General features: G+C 47.0%; 1 protein-coding gene across 1 annotated transcript in view; it reads left to right on the plus strand.

The window, feature by feature from the left end:
- LOC147701406 (dual specificity tyrosine-phosphorylation-regulated kinase 1B-like) overlaps positions 1–20,104 on the plus strand; it is a 493,059-nt gene that overhangs the window by 239,744 nt on the left and 233,211 nt on the right. The window contains exon 2 of the mRNA XM_086930085.1: positions 6,571–6,710. Within this exon, the coding sequence (XP_086786211.1) occupies positions 6,571–6,710 (140 nt within the window). The remainder of the gene's footprint in view (positions 1–6,570; positions 6,711–20,104) is intronic.

Genomic DNA, 20,104 nt, shown 5'->3' on the forward strand with positions numbered 1-20,104 from the left:
AGCCGTCGAACCAACGCACCCCACCGCCACCCTCCGCACCTGGACCACGGTGACCACTGAAGACACAGCCCGCGGGATGAACACCATCCACTCCGGATCCCCGACTGACCCCTGGCAACAAGGCCGACTCCACCAACGCATCCCAACTCAGAGACGTCATCAACACCTCCTTCGACACCGCCACCTTCCCGGAGAGCTGGAAGCACGCCGAGCTCAGCGCCCTACTGAAGAAACCAACAGCGGACCCCACCGACCTCAAAAACTTCCGCCCCATCTCGCTCCTGCCTTTTCCTGCCAAAGTCATAGAGAAGATCGCCAACAGACCACTTGCCGCCTTCCTCGAGACGAATGGATCCCTCGACCCCTCACAGTCCGGTTTCAGAGCCAACCACAGCACCGAGACCGCCCTCATCGCAGCCACCGACGACATCCGAGCCCTGCTCGACAACGGGGAAACAGCAGCACTCATCCTCCTGGACCTCGCCGCAGCGTTCGACACGGTCTGCCACCGCACCCTAGTCCAACGCCTCAGCAACACCGGCATCCAAGGGAAGGCACTGAAGTGGATCATCTCGTTCCTCGCCGGAAGGACACAGAGTCCGCCTCCCCCCGTTTCGATCTGATGCCACTGAAGTCATCTGCCTCGTCCCGCAAGGATCATCACTCAGCCCCACCCTCTTCAACGTCTACATGAGACCTCTCGCCACCATCGCACGCCAACACAACCTCAATATCATCTCATACGCCGACACCCAGCTGATCCTCTCCCTCACCGGAGACCCTGACACCGCCAGAACAAGCCTCCACGAAGGGATGAAAGACGTCGCCGATTGGATGAAGAACAGCCGCCTGAAACTGAACTCAGACAAGACGGAAGTCCTCATCCTGGGACCATCACCCTCCACCTGGGACGACTCCTGGTGGCCCCCAGCCCTGGGCACCGCCCCCAAGCCTACAGACCACACACGCAACCTGGGCTTCATCCTGGACTCCTCCCTCTCGATGACCAAAAAAGTCAACGACGTCTCCTCTTCATGCTTTCACACCCTCCACATGCTCCGCAAGATCTTCCGATGGATCCCGACCGAAATCAGGAAGACAGTCACCCAGGCCCTCGTCACCAGCCGACTGGACTACGGAAACACCCTCTACCCCGGAACCACAGCCAAGCTACAGAAAAGACTCCAACGTATCCAGAACGCCTCCGCCCGACTCATCCAGGACATCCCCCGACGCAACCACATCTCCGGCCACCTGAGGGACCTGCACTGGCTCCCTGTCAGCAAGAGGATCACGTTCAGGCTCCTCACCCACTCACACAAGTCTCTCCATGACCTGGGCCCCAAGTACCTCATCGACCGCCTGACCTTCCACACACCCACCCGCCAGCTACGGTCTGCCAGCCTCGCCACCGTACCACGCATCCGAAGAGCCACCGCCGGAGGCAGATCCTTCTCCTACCTGGTGGCCAAGACATGGAACTCCCTCCCCATCCACCTTCGGCTGACCCAGGACCACCTCTCCTTCTGGAAGCAACTGACGACCTGGCTGTTCGAGCGGTAGTGGACCCCTTCCCCAAGCTCCTTGAGACCCTTCCTGGTGAGTAGCGCGCTATACAAATGTCATGATTGATTGATTGACCAGTATTCAAAATTTGCCAATGGCGTTTGATAATACTTTTAACTTTCGATGATACTGGCGTAAAAGTAGTTACACAAGTCATGGGTTCGTTTTCCTTAGGGGTTTTCACCCTGTGTTCCAGTAGGGCCTCTCTGCGATTATTCTTGGCTCTTTTTTGGGCCTTTGCTATATCTCTGCATGGATATCCCCTCTCGGCCAGGTTTCTAGATAAAATAGCGGATTGGTTCCTGTACTCAGAGAGGCTACTGCAATTCCGCCTCACTCTTAAGAATTGCCCAAACGAAAGGTTAGTTCGTAGGGCTTTAGGGTGGTGGCTGGAGAAGTGGAGCAGGCAATTGCGGTCGGTCGGTTTCCTGAACATGGTGGTGTATCAGTTTCCCTTCGAAGTCAACCACCACAATCCCTCCTCTTTGTGACCAGCACATTCTAGGAACAGCCTTGTCCATCTTTTTTGATAAACACTTTCGTAGGGCACAGACTGTGGCTGGACCTTCCACTCCCGTTGAGTGGTACTTCTGCCCTTCTGATCGAACTGGATCACCCTCCCTCATTTTTTGTATAAATTAATTATTAATGCTCACTTCTAGTGCGTGCAGAATATATGACTGAGCATTATTGCAGAAATAAAAACAATAAAAAAATGTGATGCCTGTAAATATTTGAAAATAGCAGCATATCAGATGGTGATCATTAAATTAAGGAATCCTAACCACTAGCTAATATCTATATCGGCATCAAAAAAATACACACTTTCATTCCTAGATATTCCATGTCTATCAGTCTGTCTATGTTTTGCCGGTGTTTGCTTGCGGCAGATACCACATCCTTTGCCAGTGTATGGCCTTAAGGCAGCCTGGTGACTAAATTGATGCTCCTGCCTGTGTACCCAACTTACATACAACAGCATCGCATTATTATGAGAAAATAGGCATTGTGATTTAAGGTGTTCAAACAAAACAAGTGAGTTTCTCCTGCACATTAATTAATGCATTGTGATGGTGATTCTTAAAAGAAGTCCTCAAATCTTTCATAAATTGGAGCTAATGGATAACAGTGGTGTCGTTCCTGATCCTGGGTGCATAGATGCAAAAGGCCTGTTGTCTTGGTTATAATGTGTTACACTTCTTAGCCTGCAATCCAATAGTGTCCTCTCAGAGTGTGACGAGATCAACATGAGATGATGAGCTAGTCTGCATAATAAGCGGGGGCGCGGATTGTGATTGCTTTTATTTAATGATGCAGCTATTTGAGGATGGTGTGAGCCAGCAAGGGGAGCCAATGGAGTTCCAGCAAGATAGGGATGATATGATCATATTTCTTCAGACCCTGGATGAGATGTGGGTGCCAGTGTGGAGCCTAGGATGCCATGCAGTAGGGAATTACCTCTATCCAGATGTGAGAATTCAAGGGCCTGAACAGCAATTCTGATGTGACTTTCCAAAACAAACAGCTTTACTTTCTTCAGGAGAGAGAGCTGTTGTTGGCTGGTTTTGTTTTGCATTTAATTAGATCTATGCATTTTATAATAAAGTTGATGATTGTTTCTGCTTTTATGCCCATGGCAAAGCATATGACGGTTTCCTATCCGCCTTTTCCAGAAAATGTTACATTTGGTTTGGCTATCCAATTTGTTTGAAAATATTTGAGTCAGTTAGTCATTCACTTCTCAGTAGCATTGGATGATTGTGTGCAGACCGTACCTTCTGCTGCATCTAGTACCTACATCGCGTTTAGGCTAGTAGATGCCTACTGTGTACAGATAGTTGCACTATACTCATAAGTAGTTTCTGCATCTCGTGCTGTCTAGTCACTACCTGTTCTGTTCAGGTAGTTGTTTTGTTCACATTTCCCGCTCAAGCAGCACGTACAGTTCCCGTCCCACCTGGTTCAGGTTTGTATTCAATTGTCTGGCGTCCAAGCCGACTGTTTTCTCAATTCTTAGTACCACTCTTAATTAGCAAGTTCTGATTTTCGAAGACCGTGTCTCACAATCATTTTGCCAAATATTAGCAAGGCAAGTGCAAAATAAGTTTAAAATAAAATCTGAGGCACCTTATTTCTGTTTTTATGTGATAACTTCCCATAAAGACTTATTTTAATATTCTTTTGTTTTTCCCTCCAGTGTGGCCTGCTTGAAAAATGCTGATTTACTTGTATACTCCCTGCACTATAGCATATGTCTATATCATTAGGAAGAAATCTGCTTCCAATGGCCACAGTGGGGTAGCTAGAGCTTTTGGCGCCCGGGGCTATCCCTCAGATTGCCGTCCATGGTAGGTAGCTGCAGGACGGAGGGTCTGGGGAAAAATTGTCCATGGTAGGTAGCTGCAGGACGGAGGGTCTGGGGAAAAATTACGGCGAGCAGCAGGGGTGGATTGGCAGGGTTTGAGTTAGAACACAACTCTATACTCCATTGCATAAGAAAGTGCGTAAGCATAGAGCAATCCTCAAGGTCAAGTCTCAGTTGATGAAGGCCCACCAGCATAAAAAACTGCAGCACTACAATGCACAAAGGACAGAAAATCCCACAGTAGTAGATTTAGTGAGAAGCGCTGCTCGTACAAACTATAATGATGGTAGTGGGGCAAGGAGTTGCACATACAAAGCGAGTTCAAGTCTTGTAAGAAAAAAGCAAGGTTTATAAAAGGGATTGTCTGTATAATGTTGTGGTGCTCACCATTCAAACACCCTGCTACCCACAGGTGTGACTGACACAAATGACCAAAAAGGAACAGTCATTCAGAAACAAACATCGGAAGATGGGGGCACACCAATGTAGGAACATAGGACCATAATTCTTTAATAAATATACATGAGCACTCAAAGTTGGAGTAGGGAATGTATCTGAAGCTGTTCGCAGTAGACTAGAGTTGGGATACCATAATCAGTTACATCGTATACATCTAACAATAATTTCATCTTTAACACTTTCTCAAGACCCTGGGGCAGTTTTTTACGTAGCCCTCCGTTTCATGAGGAGCAGTAAATCTGGGCCTTGGTTTTCTGAGGGTTGCCTTGTTTTAAGAGGAAGTATGGTCTTGTTTTGGTATTCCATATAAAGAATGGTATAAGGACAAAGGGCGTAGAGAAAATGGCCAAATTACTTAACAGTAACCTTCATTACACCTGGTCTTCCTCGTCCCAGCCATCACTCCCTATCCTACTACCTTGAATGTATGGCCTTCAGGTAGGCTTAGGATGATGCAGTGAATGTCATCCTCCTAATTGCACCAGTGAGGGTATATGGGCTGACCCAAAATGTTTTTCCGGGCCTTCAATGGTAGCACGTGCTCCCCCTACGAGGGGAGCTCACAAATACAGCTGTAACCTAACTAGATGTGCTCCCCCGTCGGTTTGTGCACCCACTACCTCAGAGGGGAGAAACAAATACAGCTATAACCTGCATGTTGGTGCCTGGCCGTATGTCTATGCCTCCCCTAAAGAGCTGCAGCTGTTTGTGCTTGCGTCTGACAGAAAACTGTTATGGTATGCGTAAAGTTGGCAAACAATTACTGTTTTAAGCAATAATTTTGAATATAATTTCGTATGTGTCTTCACAGGCTGGTTAACTCATGAAAGTCCGGCCCAGTTCATGCGCGCGTCGCGGTGGTGGCTGTCTTCACAGGCTGGTTAACTACCACAATCACTGGTAGTGGTGGTAACGCTGCCACAGGAGCTTCAAATTGAATGACAAATTACTTGGTGCCCATGCGTGAAATGACACACGTGTACTAAAACGGCAGAACAATGGGGGAGCGCAAAAAATACCTGTATTTAGGAAAAGAGCATTTTCAGATAGCATGTGCACAAACGAGTGGGGAGCACAGCCAGATGGGGAGATGGAATCAGCAGAACACCAGCCGCCCCCAAAATAGTGCCGCCTGAGGAGGACCCCCCACTCTCTCCTCCCCCTAGCTACGCCCTTGAATTGCCAGCACCTATTGCAGTTTCGATTTGAAGGAAGGGGTGATATGCACTACCCTAAAATGCAACAAAATCATTTTTGTGTGCATTCATGTTTCATTCTACTTGTTGTCCCTCTCAACATCCCTATTGATTAAAAGAAATGAGCAATACAACCCCAAAATTCACGGTTAAAATATCTATCGAATATGAAAACCATAGACTGGATTCTTAGACCAGGAACACTTAATAAAAGCAGACTCCATAAGCATCCGGAAAGCATTACTCTGTCTGCAGGGTCCAGTTCTGTACTGCTAGTTTCAGCTATTTATTGCAATTTTTTTAGCTATACTCACGTTCTCCAAGTACTTTGAAATCAATTTTTAAAGTGCAGGTGAAATAAAAGTATGCCAGATGCCAGAGATTGGTGTTCGGTGACTATGATGCAAGATTGATCACTACTGTATGGTTTGCTTTTCTGTTTCCTTAATAAATCAGTGCTAACCTAACAAATTAAAGGAGCAACAGAATGCAACAGATGAGGATGAATGAAAAAGATCAATGGCTTAAAGTAAAGAAATTATGCAGGGTTTTTGAGAGAAAAGTCTTCAGAGATTGTCTAATGGTCATATGAAATGGTAGAAATCCTGTATCAATCAGCAGGTCAACCCAGCTCTGTACCTATTAAAGCAGACCGACTCCACTTAGCCATTTCTGGTGGTCTTTGACTTGTAGGCTAATATAAGGTTTCTTCCCGCTTGTTTTGAACAGATACGTTCTCACACTTTAGCCTCTCCATACCAAACCTCTGCCCACACTCCCAGCCTAACTACAAACGTATGGAAAAGAGCGAACCAAGCATGTCATACTTACGAGTTGCGCCTTCTATGTCCTGTCTCTTTTTTGATCTCTTCTATGGTTGTATAGTAGTTTCATATTTACGTCTGAAAGCTAAGTGTCATGTAACTTTTCAAATCTATTTATCTATGCTGCAGAATTACTCATGTTCTGGTTTTTGTCTTTTAGGTGGCAGTAGCACAGGATGCAAGCCGCCTTCCAACATCTGCCTGCCTGCCTCATTGGGGTTCTCTCCCACTGAGCCAAACATGTCAAGCCAGCACAGCCACGCCCCCTTCTCCAGCATCCAATCCATGGCTGAGCATCAGGTAAATGAAAAGCAAACTAATTGCTCTATCTATGTATAAAACGGTTAGGGTTAAGTCGCCTCTCGGAAAACTTATGTTCTTTTGGGTTGGATAATTCTGAAGTTTTTGGGAAGCAAACAGAGTAATATTTTTGAATTCCTGTAGAGCAAACAGAAAAGTTTTTAGGCTAGAAGGGCTCCAGAATATATTCGGGCTTGAGGGACATACAGTGACCGATAGGAAACAGCGCAAGTCTGGCACATTTCACAAAGCCATAATGGGTTTGAGAAGAAACTGCATAATAAAAATGAACTTGATGGTTTGACACAGTGGAGGTGAGATTATGAACAAGCATTTGCAATGCAATAGGTCTCACATTAGTAAAGTGTGAGCTATTGGTTTGTAAATTACAATTTTTTTTTAATGTGTTGGCTTCCAAAATATATAAATTAATAGCATTTTTATTCACAAAGCCAATAGCTTACACTTTCCTAATGCGAGTCCTATTGGCTATGGCAATGCTTGTTGGTAGCAAGCAAGGACAGTGCTGTTGTGGTGCTTAGTGATGATGTGGTGGTGTCCCAGAGTGATGTGGTGGTGTCCCAGAGTGATGTGGTGGTGTCCCAGAGTGATGTGGTGGTGTCGCAGAGTGATGTGGTGGTGTCGCAGAGAATTAAGAGAAGAATAAAGTATTTGTAAAAAATTAGAGAGGCAGTGGAGAAGAGATTATAACCTAGCTACTAAGGAAATATATAAACAAGCGCTTAATGCCTACCATTTGTCCTGTAAAATAGCTAAGGGAAATTACATTAAAGACACCATCTTAGTCGCACAGAGCAACAACCCTGGCACCCTTTTTTAAGTTTTAAAAAACCTGGCAGGAGCGGCTCACCAACCAGAACCCCCGACTCTGTCCACTACGCAATGCAATCTCATAGCTAACTTTCTTTTAATGAGAAAATAACTAAGATTTATTCTAATTTTATCAAAAATGATGAGGCTACAGAGTCTGTAGCAACAGCCTCTCTCCCCAGTGAGAGCCGAAAGGGTGAATTCCCCGGAGAACGTACTAACAAGGTGGCCATCTATGGACAACACTACTTTTGTAGAAGTACATAACAGCATTAGATCAGGCTCACCTCAAGACCCAATTCCTGCGTCCATTCTAAAGCAGCTGGATCCTTTCATTCTGGGTGTAATCAGATCTTTGTTAAACGCTTCTTTAAAGGAAGCTGTGGTACCCGATGACTGGAAGCATGCTATGGTAGTTCCCTTGCTAAAAAAGGCAAATGGCGACCCAGATTTTTTTCAGATTTTCGCCCAATATCATTACTACCATTTTTTTCGAAAATTCTGGAAAAGCACGTAAATAAACAACTAGCTGACTTTGTCAATAATACCAATCTGCTGCACTATTCTCAGTCAGGGTTTAGAAGGGGTCACTGAAGCCATCCAAAAGAACTGGATGTCGGTGGCACAACGGCACTCATTCTTTTAGATTTGAGTGCCGCCTTTGACACCATCTCCCACAAAACCCTGATTCAGACGTTAGAGGACATAGGAGTAAGAGGGAAAGCACTAAGGTGGCTGGAACAATTCCTTTCACATCGGACCTTTTAGGCCTTTTCTAAAAACAACTCCTCTGATATCCTGAACTCCCTCTACGGGGTACCCCAGGGCTCTATATTGAGTCCATTATTATTCAATATTTGTTACCCCATTAGCTAAAATTGCTGAAGAAATGGGCCTTACTATTTATTCCTACGCGGATGATACGCAATGAGTGTTCTCCCTAGCAACTACTGACAAATCTAATATTCCCCTCTCCGTTCTGGACTCCTGAGAATGGCTGATTGGCTTCACTCAAACAAATTAAAACTGAACGCGGAAAAAGCAGAGTTACTTATCTTTGGTGATCATAAGGATCTTTGGGGCCCCACTCATTGGCCGGTTGAAATGGGCCCGACCCCGGTTGCGGTACAATCTGCTCGCAACCTCGGGATAATAGTTGATAAGTTGTCAATGCGCACACAAACCGCTAAAACGGCTTCAACATGCTTTGCAATCCTCAAATGGTTGAGGAAAATACTGTGGCAACTCCCGTAAGGGGCACAGAGAACAGTATTATAGGCCTTAATAGGCTCTAGATTAGACTACGGAAACATCCTTTATTTAGGAGCTAATAAAGACACTATTAACCATCTTCAGGTTATTCAAAATGCCACAGCTAGGTTGCTCCTTCATCTCCCAGGGCGTACAAGCATGTCAGAACATTTGAAGAAATTGCATTGGCTGAAGATTGCCAATAGAGTGAAATTTAAAGGACTCTGCTATATGTTTCGGATCAATGTGAGGGAAGCACCTACCTATTTATGTAAACTGGCCCAGAAATACTTGCCCTCCCGCACTCTTCGGTCTATGTCTCAAGCCAAATTTGTTGTCCCCAGGTTCAAACGAGCACGCTTGGGCGGATACTCATTCACTTATTTGGCCCCAGTTCTATGGAATTCTCTTCCACTCAAACTACGTCTGGAACCTAGTCCCCTCCAATACCGGAGGGGAGTCAAAGCCTGGCTTTTTAATCAGTAGCGTCCACAGTTATGTTTTGTTATGTTAGGATAGTTTGTATAGCGCACGAATCTCCAAGGGGCATCTCAGCGCTTTTTCTTAGTCACAACAAGAAACAAATAACCAGATAAGGCAGTATTAGAACAGGTATGCTTTAAGAAGTTTCCTGAAAGCCATGTAGGAGGGGATACTTCTAAGGGTCACGGGGAGACTGTTCTAGTATTTAGGGGCCAAATAAGAAAAGGCCCTGCCTCCTGACCTACTGCATTTAATACGCGGAGTGTGGAGTAGTAGCAACGAGCTAGACCTCATTGGGCAGTTGGGAATAGGCGTTTCCAGTTTCTGTTGGAGATATACTGGGCCTATACCTTGAAGAGCAGAGAAGGTCAGGCAGCAGACTTTGAAAAAAGTCCTTTGTTTAACTGGAAGCCAGTGCAAGGTTTTCAGCAGTGGCAGTGAAGGGGTGCCCGCTGGTTGATTCAAGACCAGCCTAGCGTACTCTTTGTTCAGTTAAACAGATCCAAGGTGCCGGAAAACCCTCAGGGTAGCTGTTGCGCCATACAAATGAAAAAAGAAAGAAGAAGAATGTGGTGGTGCCCTCGAGTGATGTGGTGGTGCCCCTGAGTGATGGGGTGAGGGTGAGGGTGTGTGAGGTTGTGAGGGTGTGTGAGGTTGTGAGGGTGTGTGAGGTTGTGAGGGTGTGTGAGGTCGTGAGGGTGTGTGAGGGGATGTGAGGGTGTGTGAGGGGGTGTGAGGTTGTGAGGGGGTGTGAGGTTGTGAGGGTGTGTGAGGTTGTGAGGGTGAGGAGGTGTGAGGGTCCGAAGTAAATGGTGGCAGGGCAGATGTAAGACAAAGAAGAGACTGCGTGGTGACTGCCCCTCCTGATTCTGAAACTGACCAACGCAGAGTCTACTAGGGATCAACGTGTCTAGAGGCAAGCATAGCGGATGTAGCATTGCAGATAGCAAGTAGAGTGTTCAAGCAGAGTGTCCCTAGAGATATGGCAACACAGCAACAGCATTTGAGGAGCAAGGCTACGGCGAGCCCTAAAAATCAGTAGTCGTTTTGGGGGACGTTGAGGGGGAGTTTAAACAATAGTACGGCTAGTAAAGCTTGAAGGAAATAACTCCACAGTCTTATGAAACTGTCACTTGACATTTAGGTTATTTTAAAAGTAGATGCTGAGCTTTATGGACTGATGGGAAGGTCAGTTAAGGGGTGGTTGGTTCTTGACCATTTCACTATGCTTTATAAAGTTTTCAATAAGCAACCTTACGTTTCTAGATACTGTTTGAACATCGTTTTTTATTGGGTCTCACGCCTAGCATTGCACTGCGTAGCAGTGCTTCGCGCAGCGCGAGGCATTTTGTCATCGAAAAACGGGGTTTCAGCAGTCACTTTGGAAGCTCGTGCGTGTTATTTGTTTGGTGTAACGTCATTGGTCTTGGCGTTCATCTGAAACAAAAGACTTCCCACTATTGGCTTGTCGCGCGCATTGCTCCTCCCATGGGCTACTGGTGTCTATTAGTCGCATGAAGCTCGTAACAGACACCAATAGGCCGTGGGAGGAGCAACAGAGCGATGGGCATGTTAATAGAAATGTCACGCCTTGCTGTTGTGCGAGTGAATGCGTGTTACCAATTAAGGGCATTTTTTTTTTCCTGTGTGGCGTTCTTTAAGCAAGAGAGAAGAGCAACAGAGCAACTGGCATGGTAAATGACACGCCTTGCTGTTGCGCGTGCACGTTTTTTTTTTTTTGTTGTTGAATGGCGTGCTTGAAGCCATTGCAAACTAATGCGATGTCTCCTTCGAAATTGTCTGTCTGCCTGTAAAGTGAAGTACAAACGTAGGAGCAGTGAGCATGCGCGCATTTTCCAATTACGTAGTTTTAGCCGTGCAGGAGTACTTCACAGTTTTTTAAAACACCATTTGTTTGAAACTTAGGCTTTTGGTATGTTTTCAGTCCTCACAGGCACGATCTATCATTGTTAGAATTAGCCTCCCTCTAAAGAAAGGTTATCAACCCCTCGCAATGTACCTCTACTTGCCTGTCTGCACAGTGTAGTACAAAGGTAGGAGCATTGATATACATGCAGGTACAATGCGCGCGTTCACTAATGACGTAACTGAAGCCTTGCAGGAGTATTTAATAGATTTGTAAAACACCATTTACTTGTTTGAACTTTAAAATGACTTTATCACATTTCACCTGATGTTTGTTGTGTGGTTTGCATAGCAAGCATTTTCAGAGCTTGGCTTGTGCACGGGTCCTAAGAGCCGAGTCAGACTTTTGGCGCGGCGGTCCCTGTAAATCTGTTGGCTCACCCACCCTCTATGTAAGTGGTGTCGACGAGGCTCAGCCTTGATATGAACCTAATATTACAGATCGCAGTTTTGGAGGGCTGTGTGCCACTTGCACCAAGTGGGTCAACCCCGAGATCAGGTGAAGGAAGTCATTCTCGCCCGTTTCAATCATAGCTACTGGATCATAAGCGTTACACAGGTTATTAAATTCCCGCCAAGTCTGCCGTGCCCCACCCTTAAATCATGCTGTGCCAAGGTGCAGTGACGAGCCTACGAGTCATTGATCAGGGTTTATTTTAAATGTATGCACGGCAAGATTCGGGGAAAGTGCCCGATTTTCATTTTTGCAACCAGCGTGGTGCTTACAAGTACTGGAAAGGGTTCGGATGGCTCATTAGCCGGATATGAAGATTGCTTCTGAGACTCTAAATGTAAAGCAATGAGATTGTGTGCTTTGGCCGGTCTCAAAGCACTAGACAAAAAGACTAAGTACTGGATTATGCCATGAATTGCCCTTTTAAATGGTTTCTAAAATCTCTTTACAAATGTTTGGGAAAAACATTGATGAAAATGCAAAGCTCCGCTCCATTGTTTGACACAACCAGACCCCACCCCTTCTGCTACCCGTCCCGAATACCCTACACACTGCCAACTCCTTGCAAGTTCTAGGACTTCGTGATGCCAATCTGCAGGGGCGGAGAGGAAGTCAAACAGCAGCATGGCCAGAATGTGGCCGAAGCCGGATTTCTGAATAAATACCCTGCCTGCTACTGGGCACAGCTGACCAGATGCCAAAAAAGAAATACTTCAGCTCCATTTGTTGCAAGGATAATTAAGGCCGATAGGAGCTCCAAAACCATAAAAAACAAGCATTTGCAATGCAATAGGTCTCGCATTATGAAAGTTTGAGCTATTGGTGTTGCGTTATTTAAAATGCCAATAGCTCAAACTTTAATAATGCGAGACCTATTGCATTGCAAATGCTTGTTGTAATAGGATTTTTGAATACTTAGCTCGTTGTGTCATAATACGCCAGGTCTTTAGATTTTGCAAAATTCACCCCATGTCTGTCAGAGGATCTCAGTGTTGTAGGCTAAATAAAATGGCTACTTGTTTCCATAGTCTGCTGTGTCCTGGTTATCCACTAATATCAACAGATGACTAACCTGCCTCCTTGTGGCATGCTTGGAAACTACCTAAAAGTAGTTCTGCTCTGTATACCAGCCTCACCTCTTTCCTAGATGGTTACCCTTGCCAGTTCGTCCACCACCCTCTTCAGTTCTTTTGGTGTGGACTAAAACATGGCTCTCTCGCACTCTGTTTCATATCTGAAAGGGACTTCTAGCTGCAGATTCCATACCTTAGAATTGTAACCAGGTGTCAGACTGGATATAGAAAGTTTGTGAGCAGTACCCCTGTGCACCAGTAGGTGGCGTCGTTCTGCTGCGCATGGTTGTCCACACTGAAAGTGATGTGCAAGGTGCCGTAATATGCGGCACTGCAGCATGCCAACACCAGTTCTTTTATTTCCACGCCAGCCTTCTCAGATCTGAAGAAAGCTACCCCAGTCAATTATTGTCTGACCTTTTTCCACGTTGTCAGATTTTTAAGATTTTTCTCGTGCTGCGGCAGGATGTCAACTAAAAAGGCTGGCTTCAAGCCCTGCAGCACCTTCCACTGGCAAATGTCGGTGATGGACTCGCACCTTCTTTGCCTCTTTTGCCTTGAGCACTACCACGACACGACTATCTTCGTCGACTGCCTCACCATGCACCCCAAGGCCTTCAGGTAGTGCTCCCTCAAGCTCTTTGCTGCCCGACTAGCTACGCTGCAACAGTCTTGATCCTGGGCGAAAGGAAGCACCTGGGATCGAGCAGAGTATTTGGGTTAGTCCCACAAGCGTAAGAAGTTGGAGAGGCTTTGAGTTCACCCAGTCAGTCGAAGTCATATGTCTAGACACAGGAACGTTGACATTCGAGGCCTGGCTCTGCGATGGAGTTTGCGCCTGGGCCAACTGTGCGCCTCCCTGAGTTCGAGAGCTGAAGTGAACCACGCCTCAGCTTAGCAAGTTCAATGGGGCCCATCCACCTCATATTTGCGCGCCTTTCCGGCTGGTGTACCCTCAGGCATCACGGGTTCGGAAGGTACCCCAACTTATTCACTGCCGGCGGTTCCGCACCTGGCTGCAGTCTGGCTTCAGTCTGGCTTCTTGAATCCACAAATGGATCCAGACCAGCACCGCCTTACCACCAAAGCCGTCCCCATTCTTATTCCAGACTCCAATGCGGAGCAGGAGGGACGTTGTTCGACGCCAAATGGAACCATTCTGACCAGGTCAGAGCCTGAGACCTATTCTTATGGTCTTTGACTCTGGGGAGGATTGAGAGGGGTCGCTGGACCCTGAAGAATACCAGCACCTAGACCCCAGCATTGACTGGTGTGAGGATTTGGTGAACACCTGCGGACTGGACACCTTTAAAAAATACTGGGATGGTCTGTCTCCCTACTGTTACTACGGACGGGGTGGCTTCTAGTGCTATGGTGGTAAATGAGGCTGATCCCGGACCTTCGCCTACTCTCAGTGGCAGTCAACACTTGACGGAGGTGCTTCAGACAGGAATGACCCACTTCTTCCAGTTCATGACGCCTTCACAGATGTCCTGCTGGGGACTTGGTCCACACCTTGCATTGGGGTTCCTGTGAACAGGAAGATTGCCCGCCGCCACCCCTCAGCCCCAGGAAACCCCAACTTCATGCAACACCCTACCCCAGACAGCCTGGGGGTCCAGGTATCCACCTCCCAGGTAAATCCTGGCACATTTCCTACAACCCCACCGGATCTGAAATCCAAGAGGCTGGAAACCTTAGGAAAGAAAATGTTTTCTTCCACCATCCTGGCACTGCAGGATGTGAACACCTGTTTTTTTGGGCTGTTAATCCCATGCCCTGTGGGGTCAGGTTATGCAGGTGCGGCCCTTGGTCTCGGAGGAGGTCCGGACAATACTCTCCCTAGCTTTGTTTAAGTGGCAGAAGGGTCTGGACCAGCAGGGGCAGCAGAAGTCTCAATATAGAGGCAGGCGTAATTCCAGAGGCGGTGGAAATCCGCGCCAGGGCAACAATTGCAACAAAGCCCAAGCCAAGCCATGAATTCTTCCTTCCCCCAGCGCCGTTAACAACTCCAGTGGGGGAAAGCATCATACATCATATGGAAGAGTGGCACACCATTACAAAAGATCGCTGGGTGTTAGCTACACTTCAGAATGGATACTGTCTTAGTTTCCAACATCTGCCTCCACCCGTTCCTCCAGTGCAAACATAGTCATCAGCTGAACCTTCTGAAAAAAGAGGTAGCTATCATCCTCCTTGCTTTGCAACAAGGACCTATAGGTGCAAAGGGTGGCCTCCCTGCTAGGGTCGATTGCATCCTGCATTTTCCTGGTTCCGAATGTCAGGCCACGAATGCGTCCTCTTCAGCAGGATCTGGAGGACAAGTGGAACCAACAGTCAGCTCGCTGGGACGACAGGATTGCACTGTCAGACGCGCGCGAGCATCCATTCCTTGGGGGAAAAAAAAGAAAAATATGCAGGTCTGAGTTCTGTTCCATCAACCTCCTCCTGCCCAGACGTTAATCACAAATGCATCTCTACAAGGATGGGGAGCACACATGGGTCATCTCCAGATGCAAGGTCTGTGGTCTCCCAAAGAGCGTACTAATCATATCAACATGTTGGATTTGAGTGCAGTCCACCTAGCCCTCAAAGCATTCCTACCCTCGAATTAGGAGTTGTCTGTGTTAGTACAAACGGACAACACCACCACAATGTACTACTTGAAGAAGAAAGTAGGAACACGCTCACTGACTCTTTCGCTGGAAGTCCAACACATTTGGCATTGGCATTGGCTCCTGGCTCGCAATTTGTCAGTCACAGCAGTCCACCTCCCAGGAGAATAGAATGTGAGGGCAGACGCTCTAAGCCGGCATTTCGAGGACAGAGGACTGGGTTCTCAACGACTAAGTAGTCGAAGGCATCTTCCAGTCTTGTTGTCGTCCCACCATAGATCTCTTCGCAGATGACAAACAACAAATGCCGAGCCTTCGCCTCAAGATTCTATTGACCAGGATTGAAAGGGAATGCCCTTTTGATAGATTAATCAGGGGAATTTGTGTATGCCTTTTCACCCCTTCCGCTGATCCCGAAGGTGGTGTGCAAGCTGACTAACTAGTGCACAACGATGATCCTCATTGCACCCGATTGGCCGAGACAATGGTGGTACACGGACCTTCTCCATCTGTCAATGGCTCCACACAGGAAGCTTCTGTGCAAGCCGGACCTGCTCTCCAAGATGAATGGGAGGGATTCATCATCCCAACCTCCCGTCGCTGAACTTGGCAGCATGGCTCCTCAGGTCATACAATATGAACACCGAGGTCTGCCGCAGGACTGTATGTCCATTTTGAAAGAGGTGAGACGGCCTTCCGCAAGGCATTCATATGCATGCAAGTGGAAGCGTTTCTACATGTGCTGTATACAGAACAATTGTCATCCGATCAAGGGTCAGGAGGAGGTCATCCTCCCTTACCTTTTATATCTGGCTAAAGCAGTGTTGAACTATAATTCCATTAAGGCGCATTTGGCTGCTATAATAGATTATATGCGCTCACCTTCACAACCTTCTTTTTTCCAGTTGCAAGCTGTGAAAGATTTTCTACAGGGTTTGAAGAAGGTCTACCCTCTTGTACTTCCTCAGTCACCCCCCTGGGAGTTGACCTGGTGCTATCGAAATTGATGGGTCCTCCCTTTGAACTCATTCATAGAGCGACCTTGCAGCATATTTCCTGGAAGGCTGCTTTTTTGGTAGCAATCACGTCAGCCCGCAGGGTGAGCAAAATTAAAGCTCTCTGTTCCAAAGAGCCTTATACAGTGTTCCATGTATCAAGCTTGCCTATCAATTGGCGCAGAAGACCCTTGGGTTTTCTTCCAAAGCACATTCAACCAGAGGGAAAGCGGCTACTACTGCTTTTCTTCATAATGTGCCCATGTCTGAGATTTGTAAGGCGGCGACCTGGAGGTCCGTCCATACATTTACCAGACATTACTGTCTAGATTCAGACACTAGAGCAGATACCCATGTAGGCCAGATCTCCTTGAGGAATCTGTTCAACGGCTGATTTTTCGGCTGTTACAATCTTTGGTTGGGTCATGTGTTTCTCATTTACCTGCAGGTGGTTGTTGGGCATGCTATTCTATTCAGTGCTTATGACTATCGGTGAGGATCCCTGAAGGATAAGTAAACTTACCTGTAATACTAGTTCTCTTCTAGGGGTATCCTCCTCAGTCATAAGCAACCCACCCACCTCCTCGGGTAAATGAGATATGGTCAATATGTCTATAGTTTATTGTTGAGCCCTAACTTCAGGGTTATGCAAAGAACAACTGACCTAACTGTCACCCCTGAGGCATGATAGAAGCCAGGGGTCATGGCTGCCTTACAGGCACAGTGCCAGTTTTTGTTGAAAATGCTTTCATTTTCTATGCTGTTGCTTTACAATGCAGCCTGAAAAGTAATACTAGTATTTTCCAAACAATCAAACAATCATTTCGCAATTTGTCGTGTTACACGACCTTACCCGGACCGCATGGACAGTTTCTTGTTTTCCGAATCCAGCGCCCGATCGTCCTCTATCCTCCGTGACTGTCGCGGCACTCCTGATGGCTCCCAGTCAGGACCGTCGATCACTCGAGAGAGGTATGTTCGGAACCAGTGAAGTTCGGATGATCGGCTGTCAGACGAGAGTCTATCGGACATGAGCTCTCCCGATCGTTGCAGTCGTTCACTCTGTCGTCAGGACCTCTCCCACTGGATCCACGTGTCACTGATGGGCCCCACTATGGGCGCCAATTGTGGAAAAAGGTAGGGTCGATGTCGATCGAGAACCTTTTTCAGTATTGCCCGGCGCTAACCGCCTCTCATACCACTCTAATCTATCAAACAAAGAGGCAGGTGCTGGAGACTGGAAGACAGGAAACAGAAGTTTTTATTCCGACGGAGCAGAACACGTCAACTCAGACAACAGGGTATCTTCTCGAGGTGCTCTAACCGCATCTCTGAGGCCTGGCCTCTTATACACAAGTTTATTGCTTTATTGCATAAAACACATCTCTGTCAACACTTTGATGTACGGCAAGACCTCCTCGGAATCCCCGCTTCAAGCCCCTCCCCACACACATTTATAATAGAAGTCCCCACCCCGTTCACAACAGGTGATGATTGTCACGCAGCTGGGCATTCCGCCGATTCCCGGAATGTATGTGGTTGATCGGATCTCATGGGGTGGGGGCTTTGATCAGTTGTGGATCCTTTGATGGGGGAGCTTCCTACTGTATGGGGGCAATAAACAGCATCCGCAGGGCCAGGTGGCGGCCTGGGAACAAGCAGGACAATCGGGCACAGAGGAAAGGGGGTTTTATCAAAGGATACAGGATCATGAAAGGAATGGAGGGAGGTGTTGAGCTGGGAACAGGATGGGGTTCCGAGGCAGGTTTGTGCTGGAGAGGGGTTTATGGCCCAAGCATGTAAGAGCGGGGGCTGTCAGCGCGCGGGGGGATGCCTGCGAGGTTAGGAGAGTGAGTGAGAGAGAGAGACGCGCTGGCTATCGGCAGTGGGCAGAGAGGCCATGGCATTCAAAATGGCTGCCGCTTATGCGCACGAATGGGCATAAATAGGGACAAGATGGCGCCGATAATGTTGACGCTGCAAACTAGATTTTAACACTATCAAAGAAATAGGCTAACGTTTTCCATCCGGAGCAAGCCCTGATATCTAATCACCTTAAACTTCTTTGCACTCCGAGGTATGCCAAAGCTCGATGAGCTGTCAGATCATTCTTGGTATGGTTGGCCAAGCTCTGGATGCAGTGCCCACCTACTTGCGCTTGGCCGAGACCGAGCAGGGATTTGTGAAGGACTTAAAAACATGGCTCTTCAGTCAAGCGTAGACTGAGATTGTCTTGGTCCTTCACATTTGGCATTGAGCTCGATTGATTGTTCTTTGACTCCAATATGCCTACTTTCAGCTACCAATCCTGTCTGCACACAGGCCCTCGTACTAATCAAAGAGATGGACAAAAAAAGTGTACAAAGGTATGGAGTGCCTCAGGGAAGTAACCCCATGGGAGTCCACTTGTAGGTTTCCACCAGTGGACTCTGGTTCTCATCATTAGCACTTCCATAACAAACAAAAAAGTGTGAAGACAAAAAACAATTTATATCTATATATGCAGTATGCTAGTGCGGTGAGCAAATACTATCCCTAATCAGTGAGTTATAATTAGCTGATAAGATAAGCTATAGGACGTGTCTCCCTATTGCTTATTGCTGTGTGTGTCCATCACTCCCTCCCCCCTCCCCCGAACACCACGACAAAAATGCATGGGAAAGATCCACTATGTTACGCCACTTATGGTAATGTTGTATAACCAGTCCTTCGATGGTGCCTGCAGATGCAATGGCACTTTCATAGGAGAAACCTCTGGCTTGGGTGCAGATCTGATTATCCCCTGCTGCATATGCACTGGTGCATGTGTGTGCCCCTAAAGTCAGTTGGTGGGCTGTCCCTTCAGTCTTCGTCTACTGCAGGCCTCCTCCTTGGGCTGGGGAGCTCATCAGGGTGACACTGTGCTGTATGGTCTAAACTTAGAATCAGAACAGCGTCTGCACATAAATGCAGTACAGTTGCGGTGGTCTGTTTTTTAAAGAAATGTGATTGCCATTCAATTTAATTTGCAACATTCATGTTCCGTCAAGCTTAACTTTCACCATCCAGTATATCAACAAGTTGATCTGGGGGTCTTTGACTTTTTGTTGGAGCTATTTTGTCAGTTTTTTCAGGCACCCTAAATGTGAGGTTGATATAGAATGGTCTCCCCTTATTAGACTAAAAGTGGGAATTTTACTCAAAGGTCAGGGAAAAGGTATTCTCAAAGTTGGCCTATGGATCTTTTCCCCATGGCTCAAAACTGATGCGTCTTTCTTTATGCCATATACTTCCCTCAGAATGGTACCTTGGGGGATGTCTTAAGATTCCATTTGTCAAGGGGCATGCTTTATTCCCTCTGTTGTGTTTCCTGTGAGAATCCTGCAGAAGATGCAGGTGTATCAACTACAGCTGGTTCTGATTACCCAACGCGTCAGAGGATCGGATATGCTGATCTATTGGCACTCTGTCACTCCTTTATGTGCAAAGCATACCTCCTGTTGCAGCAGTATGGTCAGATCCTCTGCCGCTAGATGCTGTGGCTACAAGCAAGATAGATGATCACTACTGCAGGCGTCATCTTGGCGACCAGGAAAGCGGTTATCCAAACCATCCACCTGGGTTCCTGTACTGATTTTGTTTAGTAGTGCAAGTCAGAAGGCATCAAACCTCTTCAATCGCACCATCCAATCCAGACCGCAATCCATGGACACTGGTTTCCCATCCACGCCTCTCCACCAGGGCCTTGGGCTCTACCTGGGGCTCTATGACCCAGGCCTTGAAGGTT

This window comes from Lissotriton vulgaris, chromosome 7 (genome assembly GCF_964263255.1).
Source record: "Lissotriton vulgaris chromosome 7, aLisVul1.2, whole genome shotgun sequence".
NCBI lineage: Eukaryota > Metazoa > Chordata > Amphibia > Caudata > Salamandridae > Lissotriton > Lissotriton vulgaris.